Genomic DNA, 14,608 nt, shown 5'->3' on the forward strand with positions numbered 1-14,608 from the left:
CTCTCCTCGCCTCTCCTCGCCTCTCCTCGCCTCTCCACCCTCCAAGTTCCTCTTCTGGCACAGACAAGAATCCTTTATTTAAAGCTTTGTGTTACTTTGTCTCCCTCATGACGCTTTTATGTCCTACTTCGTATTGTAATTACTTGATCTGCCCTTAAGGTTAAGCTCCACATTTGATTTGTGTTTGGATTCCCCCTGGTACTTTTACCCTAGTAGATGTTTACTTTAAGTACCAAGAAATGAAGTGGGCTGTGGGAGTTGTAAGAAGGCTGTTACAAATGTGGAATAGAATAGCTGGGAGTACCAGAGTTTCAGTTGTAGGGAGGAACTCAGAATGAATTCTAAGTGTTAGCAAGATGAAAATTTGTTTGGCCCGTTTGTGAGACCATATAAGGAATTGTAGACGTAAGGCCGGATGGGTAGGGTGGTGTCAGATTATAGAAGGTCTTGAACACTGTGCAAACTTGTTCTGTGAGGAACCACAGAAGGTCAGTGAGCAGAAAAATAATGTGATTTCCTGCCTGGTGGTTCCGGGACCCTAGTTCATGACTCCCAAGAAGTACTGGCCCTTTGGGTATCTGCCTTGTGCTTGCATCGTCACCAAGATAACCAGCATCTTTATCACAGTAACTTTATTTAACCCTCACAATAACCCCATGAGGGAGGTACTAATATCCACATTCTATTAGGAGGAATGAAGCAGGCCAGTGAGTAGTATAGCCAAGATTTGATGCATTTCACTGGTTGTAGAAGTTAACATTTATTATAATTTTTTAAAATTTTGTTTTTAATGTTTTTATTTCTGAGAGAGAGAGAGAGAGCGCGCGCGCACGCATCAGTCAGGGAGGGACAGAGAGAGAGAGGTAGACACAGAATCTGAAGCAGCCTCCGGGTTGTCAGCACAGAGCCCGACTCAGGGCTTGAACTCATGAACCATGAGATCATGACCTGAGCAAAGTCAGAGGTTTAACTGACTGAGCCACCCAGGTGCCCCGAAGTTAACGTTTATTATAGTAGGTGAGGAGTCTGCTTGAACCAGAACCTTGGTACAAGCTTCACTTTCGCTTTCCAGTATGCTGAGCAGTTACTCTAGAATTTGGAGCAGTTGTTGATGAACCTAAACTGAGATAGAAGGGAAACCAGTGAGAGAGATGAATTTTAAAATACACTCTTACTCTTTCAAAATTAAAATGTTCTTCGTTGTGTGTCAACTACACTTCAATTAAAAAAAAAAAAAACTGCTTAAGACATTCTTAAACTTACATAAATTAGTACATTGTGAAATCTTACATTTTTCAGGTGAAATTTTTTTTTTTAGTGACTGATTCATAGGATCAGCTGATTATTTGAAATTAATTGTAAAACTCTGAATGCTTTTTTTTGTTTTTTTTAAGTTTATTTATTTATTTTGACAGAGAGCACAAGCTGGAGGGAGGCAGAGAGAGGGAGAGACAGAATCCCAAGCAGCTTCTGCACCATCAGTGCAGAGCCCGATGTGGGGTTCAAACTCACAAACTGTGAGATTGTGACCTGAGCCGAGCTCAAGAGTTGGACACTTAATCATGTGTGCCACCCAGGTCCCCCTAAAACTCTGAATGCTTTGTATATTGTGGGACATCAAGTTACTTGGCGTAGTAAACACTTTTTTTAAATCCAGATTTTATCAGTGACAGTGCCTAGGATCTTTACAGGATTTCCTATATGAGTCACATATTTTGTAGCTTAAGAGTTCTTTGATAACTGTGGTTATCTTTTGTTGAAACAGTCAGAGTGGTAAAACAAATCTGACACAACGTGGTAATGCTTCCTGGTAAGACTTCTCTGCTCCACCTCTGCAATTTGCTGGTCTGATGGTCTTCCAGAACACTTTTTGCCAGCAGGATGCGTTGGGCTCTAAATTTTAAAAGTTACACTGTTTTAGCGTTGGGCTCTAAATTTTAAAAGTTACACTGTTTTATTTCTAGAGATTTTTTTCAGTTTTGGTAACAGAGCTCTTTGCTTTTTGTTATTCTAAGTGCTAATATGTTTTAAAGACTCATTAAATTGTATATGGGAGCAGAATGAGGTTTTTCAACTGTGTTGTTTGGTAATATTTTTATATGGTGGTCACTATGGTTTTTAATTTGGATTTGTACAGTAAAAGGATTTTTATTTCTTTCATAAATTGTTTCTGTTTGAAAAGCTCTATGCTTTTCTAACGTCTTAAGACTTAAGTTATAAGTGATATGGTTGATGACATTTGAAATTCAAATAATTTGGTTTATTTGTGTAAAAGCACTACTTCCCTGAAGCTTTAGGTTTGCAGGATAAGTTTAAGAATTGTGTAGCCTGCAGAGTATGTGATTATACTTACATTGAGTCATGTAAAATGGAGGTTTGCTTTTTCAATCAGGTGTCAGTACAAATCAGTATAAACATTGCATTTTCCTAGTTCCTGAAACATTGCATTAGATTGCTTAATGAAGTAAGTTTTCAGTTTACTAGTTCATTAACATTATGTTTATTTTGAATTTAGAATCCTGGAACAGCTCATCCTTATGATAGTGGCCACATAGCAATGACCTACACTGGCCTTTCGTGCTTAGTTATTCTTGGAGATGACCTAAGCCGAGTAAATAAGGAAGCTTGCTTAGCGGGCTTGAGAGCTCTTCAGCTGGAAGATGGGAGGTATGGGTCACTCTTTGATTTTTTTTTTTTTTTTCCCTTTTCTTTCTGTCTCTCTTTCTTTCTTGGAAAAATTTTATACAAGTAAAAAATGGGTACAGTACTGTACTAGAACTTTAGGGTTTATCATAAACCCTTATTAGAACCACCTGAAGTTCACTGTACATACATAAAGTTAAATGCCTAATCAAAAAAAGAAAAAGAAGATCCAAGATTTTTTATGTGAGTAAAGAGAAATCACACTAGCAGAACTCCTTTCTTCCTCTCTCTTTTTAAGTGACACAGTAAATAGATTCATAAATAAGTGGTTGAATGGTTTCATTTGTAAGATGGATTTTAATTTACCTTCTTGGTGAAAAAAATGGATATTTTGAAGAAAGCATACATTTAGTCTGAACTTTTATTACTTAAGACATAGTGATTGGGGGAGAAAGGGATGAACGCTGAATATTAGATGCTAGTGTAAGTGGTTTCAATGACATTTATAAAAGATAGAAAAAGAACTTAGCATATGTATTAATATTTGGTGGTTTGTATGGTATATCTAGAGTTTTAAGGGGTAAATTGTTTTCAAATCTAGGAAATGACAAAGCAGTAGTGATCCTGTTTAGCGAAGAGATTTTGTAAACAAATTCTGCTATGTTGTTAAGTCAGTGCTCCATCTATTAATAGCTCTATTTTCCTGTCAAGGTTTAAAAACACTACTCTCGGGGAGCACCTGGGTGGCTCAGTCGGTTAAGCGTCTGACTCTTAGTTTCAGCTCAGGTTGTGATCTCACGTTCGTGAGGCTGAGCCCCACATCAGGCTCTGCACTAGCAGCACAGAGGAGCTTGCTAGGGATTCTCTCTCTCCCTGTTTCTGCCCTTCCCCTGCTCGTGCTCGCGCTCGCTCGCTCTCTCTCTCTCTCTCTCTCTCTCAATAGACTTAAAAAAAAGACAAAAAACCTTCCCTCAGGCATGTGGCTGGCTCAGTCAGTGGAGCATGTGACTCTTGAGTTGTGAGTTCAGGCCCCACATTTGGTGTAGTGTTTACTTAAAATCTTGAAACACTGTTGTAATTAACTGAAAGATAAAGGTTATTGTCAAAGCAAATGATGATAAATACAATTAAAGAAAAAAAAACCACCCCTCTCGGTGAGGGGAAGACTAATGTAGACACATAAGATATTTTATCATTAACTGGAAATACTGCAAAACTGAATCTTGACCTCAGCCAGCATATGTGACTGATACCTCCAAGTTTCGGTGTAGTCTTTGATTATTGCCACTGTATCCCTGTTTATAAATAAAGAAATAGATACCAGGCACAGACTGCTACTTCTCTTAAAACTAATGGAATAGGTAAAAATTGAATTACAGCACAATATGATCAGTTAGTGGTTATCTACATATACATTTGGAAGAAATTTCACACATCAAAACTTGGGTTTGGGAATTTCTTACTATTCAGTAGGTCCTATGTTTTACCTGCTCCTTTCCCCCCATTCTCACGCTAGTGTGCCACAACTGTGGTAGGGAGCAAATAAACTTACTCTGAGTGGTAGCATCTGGTAAGGAGTAACTGGTAGTGTGGAAAGCTACCCAGAAATCAGAACTTGGGAGCAGAGGGTGACTTAGAGATCATTTTATATTTTTCGAGTACTAGTTCTATTTGTTGACTTAATACAAGTAGTATATGGTTTTTAAATCTGTATTTAATAATAGGTTTTTCTGTGACAAAAGACATGAAGCGCGTGTTTCTCACCCACCCTGCAAGAAAATAAAAAAAATAAATTCTGCTGCCATGTAATTGTGTGTCATACTGTTATTACTTCCAGTTTCTGCGCAGTCCCTGAAGGCAGTGAAAATGACATGCGATTTGTATACTGTGCTTCCTGCATTTGCTATATGCTCAACAACTGGTCTGGCATGGATATGAAAAAAGCCATCAATTACATTAGAAGAAGTATGGTGAGTTACGTTGATAAATCGACTATTTTAGATCATTATTGCTGCTATATGGGAGCTGCAGTAAAATGCACGTCTCCTCTTTCTTCCACCAAGAATCTGGAAATCAGGTTAGTAGCATTGCTTTTTAGATACTTTGTATAATCAGAACAGCCATATAGAAATAATTGTGAAGGGCAGATTGATTCATTGGCCATTAAAATTTAAATGTAATTTATGTCTGAAGAAACAAATGTCTTTACTAGAAAGAGATTGGTCAGCCCTAGAAGAAAAAAGAAGCAAAATCTCAAAGGCACATGCTTGATAAACTGTCCTCGCAGGGGTCAGTGGAGAGCCCTGGCCAAGCGTAGTAGAGATTTATGGTGTCTTTAAGGAGACTGTTTCTATATTTGGTGTGAGGTGGGAGTTCCATAAGTCATTTGACTAGCAGAGACCAAATATAACAAGATTGACTGGGCTAGCAATAGATTTTTGGATCATTTTTGTTAATACTTTGACGTGTGCTTTTTTTTTTTCAATCTAAGGTTTATTTTTAAGGAGAATATCAAATGGAAATGTTATTCTTTCACAGTACAATTTAATCTTCTCATTGGCAGTAGTAAGGAAAGCTCAGTCTCAGCCAGAATTATCTTTTGCTTTACTTTTTCGTCTCTTATATGAAACTGGAGACGTAGAAGTGTTGCTTCCCAAGTTTATTACTTCCCAAATACTGAGTTTTTAGTTTTAAAGATTAGACTATTTTCGGCTGTTAATTCAACTTTCACTTAGTATTTCAAAACGAAAATTAATTTCTTAGAGGAATGAAATTGTTTTTAATTGAATGTGTGAATGTGGATCAGATTTTATAGAATGTGGATCAGGCATTTTTAAAAGCCTGTGGAGTCCAAAAGAACAGAGCCTGAAAGGAGTTTTAAAAGAAACAGATTTATGTGCTGTAGAAGGATAGGTGATGATGTGGTTTGGCATGAACACTAAGGAAGTGACCCTGTGTCACTCCTCAGCGTGTTGTCTTTGGGAGTGTAGCATACTGACTTGCCCTGTTACCAGTGATAGTAACTTTTGATCACTCGATTAAGGTGGTGTATGCCGTATTTTTCTCTGTAGAGTTAGAATTTTTCCACCTAGAAGGATTCAGTATCTTGTGGCGAGATGTTTTGGAGACTGTCAAATAATCTATCCTTCATCAGACTTTATCCAACTATAATAAGATTGTCTGGGCTAACAGGTTCTTTGTCTGCTAGTGTTGGTATGCAATTGATTTTCCAGCTGTGTCATTTCTTCTGTAATTTTCAGTTGAAATTCTGCTTTTAGAAAAAGCTTTCTCTTTACCTCTGTCTATCCATATCACTTTGAACTCCAGATTCTTATTTGATCCAGTGGGCTATTACCTGTTACTATCATTATTTATTTTAATGGTCAGATTGTCCCAGATTCAGCCGGTGAGAACCCCTTCAAGCAGATGCTTGTGCCTTTTTTGGTCTTTCCCCCTGTATGCTTTGAGCAGCCCTTTGCTTTCTGCCACAAGATATTCCAGGTTCATCTTTTACTTTCCTAGCCATAGCCCAGGAATCGATCATTTTTTCAAGGAGCCTTGGTTCTTATTGGAGGATGGTGTGTAGAAATGAGGATTTGGGCCCTGGCTATGATCATGGTCCTGGGTAGCATTGCTTCTAGCCCCTCTCTCAGCAAGCCAAGCTAGGAAATGTGTACATGCATGCGTCTATACGCAAACACACCCTCCCTTACACATACCTCTCTGTTACTTTACATATGTATTAAAAACCGTGAGTCCCGTTGATGCCTCGGATTTTAGTCCAACACCACAGAGTTCCTTTCTGTTTAATATTTATTTATTTTTGAGAGGGTGGGGAGGAAGGGAGGGAGAGAGAGAATCCCAAGCAGGCTCTGTGCTGTCAGTTAGAGCTCAATGCGGGGCTCGATGTCCTGAACCATGAGATCATGACCTGAGCCAAAACCAAGAGTTGGATACTTAACCTACTGAGCCACCCAAGCGCCCTCCACAGAGTTCCTTTTTAATCATCTTCCTTTTTTTGTTTTTTTGTTTTTTTGTAACTCCTTTCTCTGATGGTGACCAACCTGGTTACCGTTATCCAGAATACATGGTCTCTTTGTTTTGAACCTGAGGGTATATAAATCAAAATACCATATTTAAGAAATACTTGAGTTACTTCTTTTATTTCCCCCCTTTACTATGGTTATGTTATTTTTTTTAAATATAGTTGAGTTTGTTTCTGTTTGGGTTCCATTTTAGAGTTTGCCCCAATTTTGTTGATTTTTTAAAAAACTTAATATTTGGGGACGCCTGGGTGGCTCAGTCAGTTAAGTATCCGACTTTGGCTCAGGTCATGATCTCATGGTTCGTGGGTTCAAGCCCCATGTCGGGCTCTGTGCTGAGTGCTCAGAGCCTGCAGCCTGCTTCAGATTCTGTCTCTGGCTCTCTCTGCCCCTCCCTTGCTTGTGCTCTGTCTCTAAAATAAATAAATATTAAAAAATTTTTTTTTAAACTTAATATTTTAAATACTGACTTGGTTCTGAAAGTGAGAGCTGTACAAAAAGAGATATTCCAAGATGTGTAACTCCCTGTCTCCTGTCCCTTTTGTCTTTGCTCCCTTCCTAACTCCCCCTTTCCTAACATTTGTTGTTACCACCACTCTGTAGGGAACCAATCTCATTAGTGTTTGGTTTGGCCTTCCTGTATTTCTTCTTGATGAGCAGATATGTACATTTTTTTAAAAGTTTATTTATTTATTTTGAGAGCGAGGGAGACCATGGGGGGGAGGGGGAGAGAAAGAGAGGAGAGAGAGAGAATCCCAAGCAGGCTCCATACTGTCAGCACAGAGTCCAGTATGGGGCTCGAACTCAGGGACCGTGAGAGCACGACCTGAGCCAAAATCAAGAGTCGAATGCTTAACTGACTAAGCCACGCAGGCACCCCCAGATGTGTACGTTTTTATTGTTCATTCTTATCAAAAAAAACTAAGATACTTAGTTTTGTACTATTCCATTCGATAAATGACTTTTTTGAACTCTTCCATAGGTGAAGTACATATTTTCCAAATGTAAACAGTGTTGAAACTAATAACCATCTTCATTTGCTTTTATGTGTTGGAGACAGATTTTCAGAATGAATTCCTAATAGTGCGGTTTTTTGATCTAAAGGAAAATGCATATTTAGTTTTATCAGATGTTGCCATTTTCTCTCCAAAAAAGGGGTGGACCAGTTTATATTCCCAGCACTGTAGGAGAGTGCCTTTTCCACACTGCCTCTCAGTGGAATGAGTTGTCATCCTCTTTAATTTTTATCCGTCTTGTGTGGGTGAGAAATGCTCTCTCAATGTATTTTTAATTTGCATTTCAAGTGAGCTTGACCATTTTCTGCACTCCCAGGACTCTACAGAGCCAGGCCACAGGCCACATTTAGCCTGTAGCCCATAGTTAGCTAACCCCAAGTTCCAGTCCGTTTTTTGCTTTGTTCTCTAGGTACTCCAATTTTGTGTATGTTCTTTCTTCTTTGCTTGTCTTTCATTTCAGTCATTTTCTCTCTGACCTTTTTGATTTCTGTATCCCAGTTTTAGTCTCTTGGCTGTTCTCTGCCTTTTCTTCAGTGTCCCTTATTGTCTTTTCTTTCGAGACTACTATTCCTTGGTCTTATTATTCCTTATTTTCTTCTGTTTCTTCCCTGCAGTCATTGAACTTCATTTCTTCCTACTGTTTGTCCTTTCTGTTCTTAATTTTCAGTTTCATTTTCATACCCCCAGCTGCTTGCTTGATAGTAAGCACCTGAGTTTGGGGTGCTGTATTACAATTTTCTTCTGTTTTATGGCCATTTGGGGGAAATGGGGGCAGATTTGCATACACCGAGATGTTTTCATTCATTTGCTGTGTTTTCTTTCCAGAGTTACTTCATAAAGATTTGTCTGTTTAGTCATTTCATGGATATTCTTTTTTCTTACACAAGCCCCTATTTGAGTGTACTCTTGGGGTGCCTAAGTGGTTCAGTTGGTAAAGTTTCCAACTCGGTTTGGGCTCAGGTCATGAACTCAGAGTTGGGTGAGATTGAGCCCCACACCGGGCTCTGTGCTGACAGTGCCGAGCCTGCTTGGAATTTCTTTCTCCCTCTCTCTCTGCCCCTTGCTGGCTCGCTCTCTCTCTCTCTCTCTCTCTCTCTCTCTCAAAAAATAAATATTTTTTTAAAAACCCAGAGTGCACTCTTTTCAATCAACCAAGTGTGACTTCTTTCATGAGTTTTTGTGGAGTTTGATTTGGTGGTTGTTTTGTGTTTGTGTTTTTCATGCTGGGGAAAGTGTTGTGTGTTCATGATTTTCTGGTAGGAGAGAGGTTGTTTCTCTTGCTTCTCAGGGTCTCTTAATGTTGCTCCTTTGAGCATCCTTTATTACCTGATCTGCAGAGGGCCTGTCTCCCTTCCTTGTTAACTTGATTTACCAAAGTCATGCCCTGTGAGTGCTGTAGACTCCTTTCCGGCAGTCAGGCCTCTGCTCTGCCAGAACTTAGGCCGTCCAGGCAGCGCTCGCTTTGCATGGTGGAGCCAGACTGTGACAGAGACTGTCACTGTCACTTCAGCTGAAGTGAGGACAGTGATCTGAGTCATGGGGGTCAGGAAGGAATCAGCACTGCTCTGTGACCCATACCAACTTGTTGCCACAATGTCAAACTCTCTAGCAGTTACAGATGTACAGAGAATTTTTTTAAGTGGTGAAACCAGTTTTAGTACATTGTAATTTAAAACATTAGAAATAGTGAGAGTTAAAGTGTTTGGGGAAAAAAAAGTATATGTATAGAGGGAGAGAGAGGAGGGAGAGGGAGTAGTTTGAACGGTGTTTGCCTTGGTTTTGTTGTGTAACTTACGTACGGGGTAAACATCTTTTCTGTCATGGTAAATGATTAGACTCCTTCCTAGGTTTGTAGCAGCATCCAACCTTTTATCCTTTGTGGTGTCATTGTTGTGAAATAACTTGAAGGATTCCTTTCCTGTGAAGTTTTTTGCCAGCATCCCTTCTCTAGAATGTCTCCATCCTTGTCATCATGGCCATTGTCCCCACTTAGATGCTGTGCCTTCACTTACTCTTCTGACATCGTATCTGGTCTCAGACAGTGGTGCTGTCCATATTCTTATGATCAGCTATTTCTAAACTCCGTGTTTGATCTCATTTTCACTTCTAGTGGTACTGCTTTTCGTTTCTTTACTGCACTTTTATCTTTGGTGGCCAGTCTATTCTTCTGGTTCTGTTTTTGGAAAACGTCATGTGGGTTTATTACTAAGACAAAGAGACAACGCACCCCTACGCTTTGCTGTCCGTGCATGAACTGAATAATAAGCGCAGTGACCCATGACTAACAGACTTTGAAAAAGAAGACTGGATTGGTTACTGATTGTGATGCACATCTGTTATTCACGTAGCGATTTGTGAACTGAGGTGCTAGCATCAAGTTTGTACTCCACGCAGTTGCCCACAGTTAATACACCGTGGGGACTGACATTTGAATCCGTATCGTGTTGTTTAAGTTATGGTACCCAGACTTCGTAATATCAGATCTGCACAAAGCAAAGACTGCCTGTCCTTCGCCAGCCTAGGGTGGACCTTCTCCTTTTGGCAGTAATTTTAGATGAGTCTCAGGCCTCCCATTGGCTCCCTGCCACTCCCTTCCTCACGATTTTCCGTACACTTCCCTTACTCTCTGCAGAAAGGTGGCGGGATGTGAGAGGCAGCTTGCTGGGATTTGACGTTTCTTTTTCTACAGGCAGGTAATTTATAGCTTTGTGTGTCTTCCAGCTTCTCTAAGGTTTCAGTTTTATATAGTTGCATTGTTGTTCTGTTTTGATTTTGCAGGATATGTGGGGAGATCCAAAGGTAGGCAGGCACTGTGATCCTTGGCTGCCCAAAAGTCTCAAAATAGGCTTGTTTCATGTTTATAATATTTTATGAGTATAGAGTCTCCATTTTCCTTAAACTTGTATATTCTTGCAATAGGAAAAGAGTAAGGGTTGGATCTTTTTATTGGTAGAAGTCAAATCTATAGATGCTATCTGAACAATCTATCTCAGAATGTGCAAACTGTATGCGTTTAGTGATTTCACTTGGTGGATAAGATAAGATCAGGTACTTGAAAATGCTCGAACTACCCCTTTGTAGGAAAGAGTGAGTATTTTAGAAGATATAAGGGAGAAATAAAAGTGGCTCAAGAAACAAAAAATTAGCATGAGGACTTACTTATTTTTTATCCTTTCCCCATTAAACTGAACGATGTTTTTCTTTTTCAGTCCTATGACAATGGGCTGGCACAGGGAGCTGGACTTGAATCTCATGGTAAGACATCTTAACATAAATGAACGTGTAGTTTCTTTTGTCTCTTTAAATAACATCATGGTGTCTTCGACACTGAGGCCCCCAGAAGTTTGTGTCAGCCTGTGGCACGGCCTGGCTGTCTTCTTTCCTACTCCTTTCTTTTGACAACTTGTGCCAGTTTGAACCGCTCCTTGGTCAGTAATCAGAGATTATTCAGACGGGATATTCATACTTTTCTAGTAATGTTTTCTATTTACCTATTTGAGCGTTAGCTGCATGAAAATATCCTGGGGTGATTTCTCAAGCTAGCACTAGAAAACACCAAGTTTTCTTGTTTGGCATAACACTAAAGGGCTCGATGCAGAATTGTTAGGCATGAATTTGTGAAGAAAGGAACATTTTTAATCTAATAGTCTTTAGTCATAGTCAGAAAACGTTTTGCTGCATAGAGTATGTGCATTGATACAATTTCTCCTTTCCCCATTTTCCCCACTTTGGGAGGAACCAGAATACAGGGAGATAATGCACTTCATTTGTCAGCACATCAGTAGCCTGATGTCTTTCAAATTGACTATTCGCATGTAGGAGTAAATAAACTGCCATGCTCTTTAAATTTCTTTTTTTTAAAAGATTTATTTTTGGGTAATCTCTACCCCCAAGTGTGGGGCTCGAACTCACAACCCCGAGATCAAAGTCGCACACTCCACTATCGGAGCAGCCAGGCGCCCCAGCCATGCTCCTTTTTTTTTTTTAAAAAGAGAGAGCCTAGGGGTGCCTGGGTGGCTCAGTTGGTTGAGCATCCGACTTCGACTCAGGTCATGATCTCGCACTTCGTGGGTTTGGGCCCCGTGTCGGGTTCTGTGCTGACAACTCGGAGCCTGGAGCCTGCCTCGGATTTTGTGCCTCCCTCTCTCTCTGCCCCAACCCACTCACATTCTGTCTCTGTCTCTCTCAAAAATAAATAAACATGGAAAGAAAAAAAAAAGAGAGAGAGCCTAGATCAAGGAGGCTCTCTGAGTGAACTCCTTAGGTTTCCTCTTTATTACAGCAACCTATCTGTGCCTGCAGCATGGCAGAGCAGTGAGAATGGGTCTCAGCCCTGGTACCCGCAATGGGACCTGGCTCCTCAGTCTCTCTGACAGACTGGAAATAATTGGATCTTTCTTTAACTTTAAGATTATTGTTAGGATTCTGAGAGATAAGGGGGAAAGTGGTTTGTAAACTATAAACACATTTTACAAAAGGACACTTTTTACATACACTCTCTGGCCCCGTATCTTTGTATTTCTCTGGGGCCCTTGTCCTCTCAGGTCTCTCCTCCCTGTCACGCATCTTCACTCCCTCCTTCGATGTAGGTATTTGTAAAGTGTGTATCGCTAAGGGGTATGTAGCGGACGTGTCAGTGTTTCCTTTGAAGCCATCCTGTAGTTGGGACGCCATGATTCCACGTGTGCCTGAGTCTGTGTGAGATCGGGGCTGCGGCAAGCCGCCGTAGTCTTTCTGTCACTGGTCACCACCACTTGATGAGGAGGGATGTGTACTCGTACTTGTGCAAAGGGGAAGTCTGGTGTCTGCGAATTTCCCAGAAGAGAGGGTCTCATGCTCGCTGTTGTAGAGGGTGTTAACGGGCACTCTGGCTGAGGGGAAACGTTACCAGTAGGGGAGACTGTAGAACAGACGCTGTTGTTCCCGGGCAATTGGAATTGCATTCGCCGGGACAGGAAACCGAGGGCCGCTCAGACATGATACTCTTTGACAGATCCTGTCAGGAAAAAATCTTGCCGAGTCACGCTAGGCGTGATTTTAAGTCTGTGTGACTTGAATAGGATTACACCCATCAAGATCATCAGTCATGGACCGTGGTTCCAGCCAGAAAGCTTACATCTTTCTTTTCTCTCTAAAGTTTTGGGTTGGAGACCCAAAGCCCTGGAGGAGGGTGTCCCACTCAGAGTGCCACAGTGTGTTGGTGTCCTGTGTGTGGGCTCCAGGTATGCCGGGATGCTGCTCCCTCCACCTTTGGGACAGCTGAGCAGAGCTGTGTGTCTGGAATCTCCAGCAAGATGGCCTTTGGCCAGGAGCCCCTCTTAGGGCACCACAGTCAGCCTACAACAGTGTGTCTACATAGTGTACCCACGCAGTGTGTCTACGCAGTGAGCCTACCACATTGTGTCTACACGGTGTGCCTACACAGTGAGTCTACCACAGTGTGTCTACACGGTGCGCCTACACCATGTGTCTATACAGTGTGCCCACACGGTCTACCACAGTGAGTTTACACAGTGCATCTACACAGTGTGTCTAAACAGTGAGACTACACCGTGTCTATGCAGTGCACCTGCAGTCTGCCATAATGCGTCTACAGTGTGTCTGCACAGTGCGTCTATGCAGTGAACCTACACAGTGTGCCTACATAGTCTACCACCATGTGTCTACACAGTGTGTCTACCACAGTGATCCTATACAATGAGCCTGTATAGTGAGCCTACACAGCGCGCCTACACAGGTCAGATATTACCATGTTCTTGGTGTGCTGTGAGGTTAGATGGTGGCTGTGGCTTTCCTTCCCTGCTTTCCGTTCCTTCTCTGCGCTGCAAAAACCCTTCCTCAGAAGTCAGCCTACAGTTTGGCCGCCCTTCTCGTCTTTATCTTCTCCCTTCTTCTTTCTGTTAATCTTTTTAGACTAGCAGTCCAAATACACTATTCACCTTTCTACACGAGTGGCTTGTTCTTCAACCTTCTGTGTAAGCCTTCAGCAACTTTGGAAGTTTCTCATTTAAAGTCTTGAGTGGTTGACATTTCAAACCGTTGTCGCCCTCTCACTCCTCACCTTGTTTCTTGAAGCCCCGGGAGCTGTCAGCCTCTCCCCTCCTTTCTGGAAGCATACGCTCCAAGTGCCTGGCTTCCTCACAGGCTGTCTCTGGCTCCTTCACTGTGTTTGTGTCTTCCTCTCTCACCCGTACCTCGACCCACCTTTCTTCTTCCCTTTGAGCCATTCACCTTTCTGAATCTCCAGGTTGTTCTTTCTTGTACTTGCTGTTCTGTGTTCTCCACCCTCACCTCGAGCTTACATTTGGCTTTGTTTCATATCCCTGAAGTCTTGGCTCAGATGATTTGCTTTTAATGATCATTTTTGAGATTGCAAATCACCCACATCACATACACATGCTCTGCTCCCTATCCCCTTGTCTGTTTTTCTGTGAATTATATTTTATCGGTTTGTTCATTGTCTCTCTGTCCCCACCTGAGAACAGAGATCTTTGCCTCTTTTAGTCACTCGTTATCCCCCACACGTATAAGTGTGGCACACACTTGGATGAACTAATGGTTGGTTCTTTATTAATCATCCCTGTGCTATGGCTCCCAGCACTCTCTCTCCAGATCTATACTGTTGCTTCAGACGTACAAGCGCCCTTCCACCTGCCTGCCAGGCACCTCTCCCTTCAGAGCACTTCATCTCAAGTTGCACACTTTTAAAACCATCGTTTTCTTCTTTCACCCAAGCGTGTATTTGCTATTCAGGAATACAGAACAGCTACTACCAGATCTGCTGGTTTTTCTGTCTGTATGAGCCAGATATCCAGAATTTGGGACATATGGTCTCATGTTCTATTTTATTTTGCTGTTCTGTTTTTTTATTTGCATTTATACCAGTTTTCCCCCATAGTTTATAAT

At 41.2% G+C, this 14,608-nt stretch overlaps 1 protein-coding gene across 1 annotated transcript in view; it reads left to right on the forward strand.

Annotated features, from left to right (window-relative positions):
• Positions 1-14,608, forward strand: part of PGGT1B (protein geranylgeranyltransferase type I subunit beta) — a 62,661-nt gene that overhangs the window by 28,162 nt on the left and 19,891 nt on the right. The window contains exons 4-6 of the mRNA XM_019469616.2: positions 2,516-2,667; positions 4,481-4,613; positions 10,912-10,957. Of these exons, the coding sequence (XP_019325161.1) occupies positions 2,516-2,667; positions 4,481-4,613; positions 10,912-10,957 (331 nt within the window). The remainder of the gene's footprint in view (positions 1-2,515; positions 2,668-4,480; positions 4,614-10,911; positions 10,958-14,608) is intronic.

This window comes from Panthera pardus, unplaced genomic scaffold (genome assembly GCF_024362965.1).
Source record: "Panthera pardus isolate Hobbes unplaced genomic scaffold, ASM2436296v1 HiC_scaffold_2, whole genome shotgun sequence".
Classification (NCBI taxonomy): domain Eukaryota; kingdom Metazoa; phylum Chordata; class Mammalia; order Carnivora; family Felidae; genus Panthera; species Panthera pardus.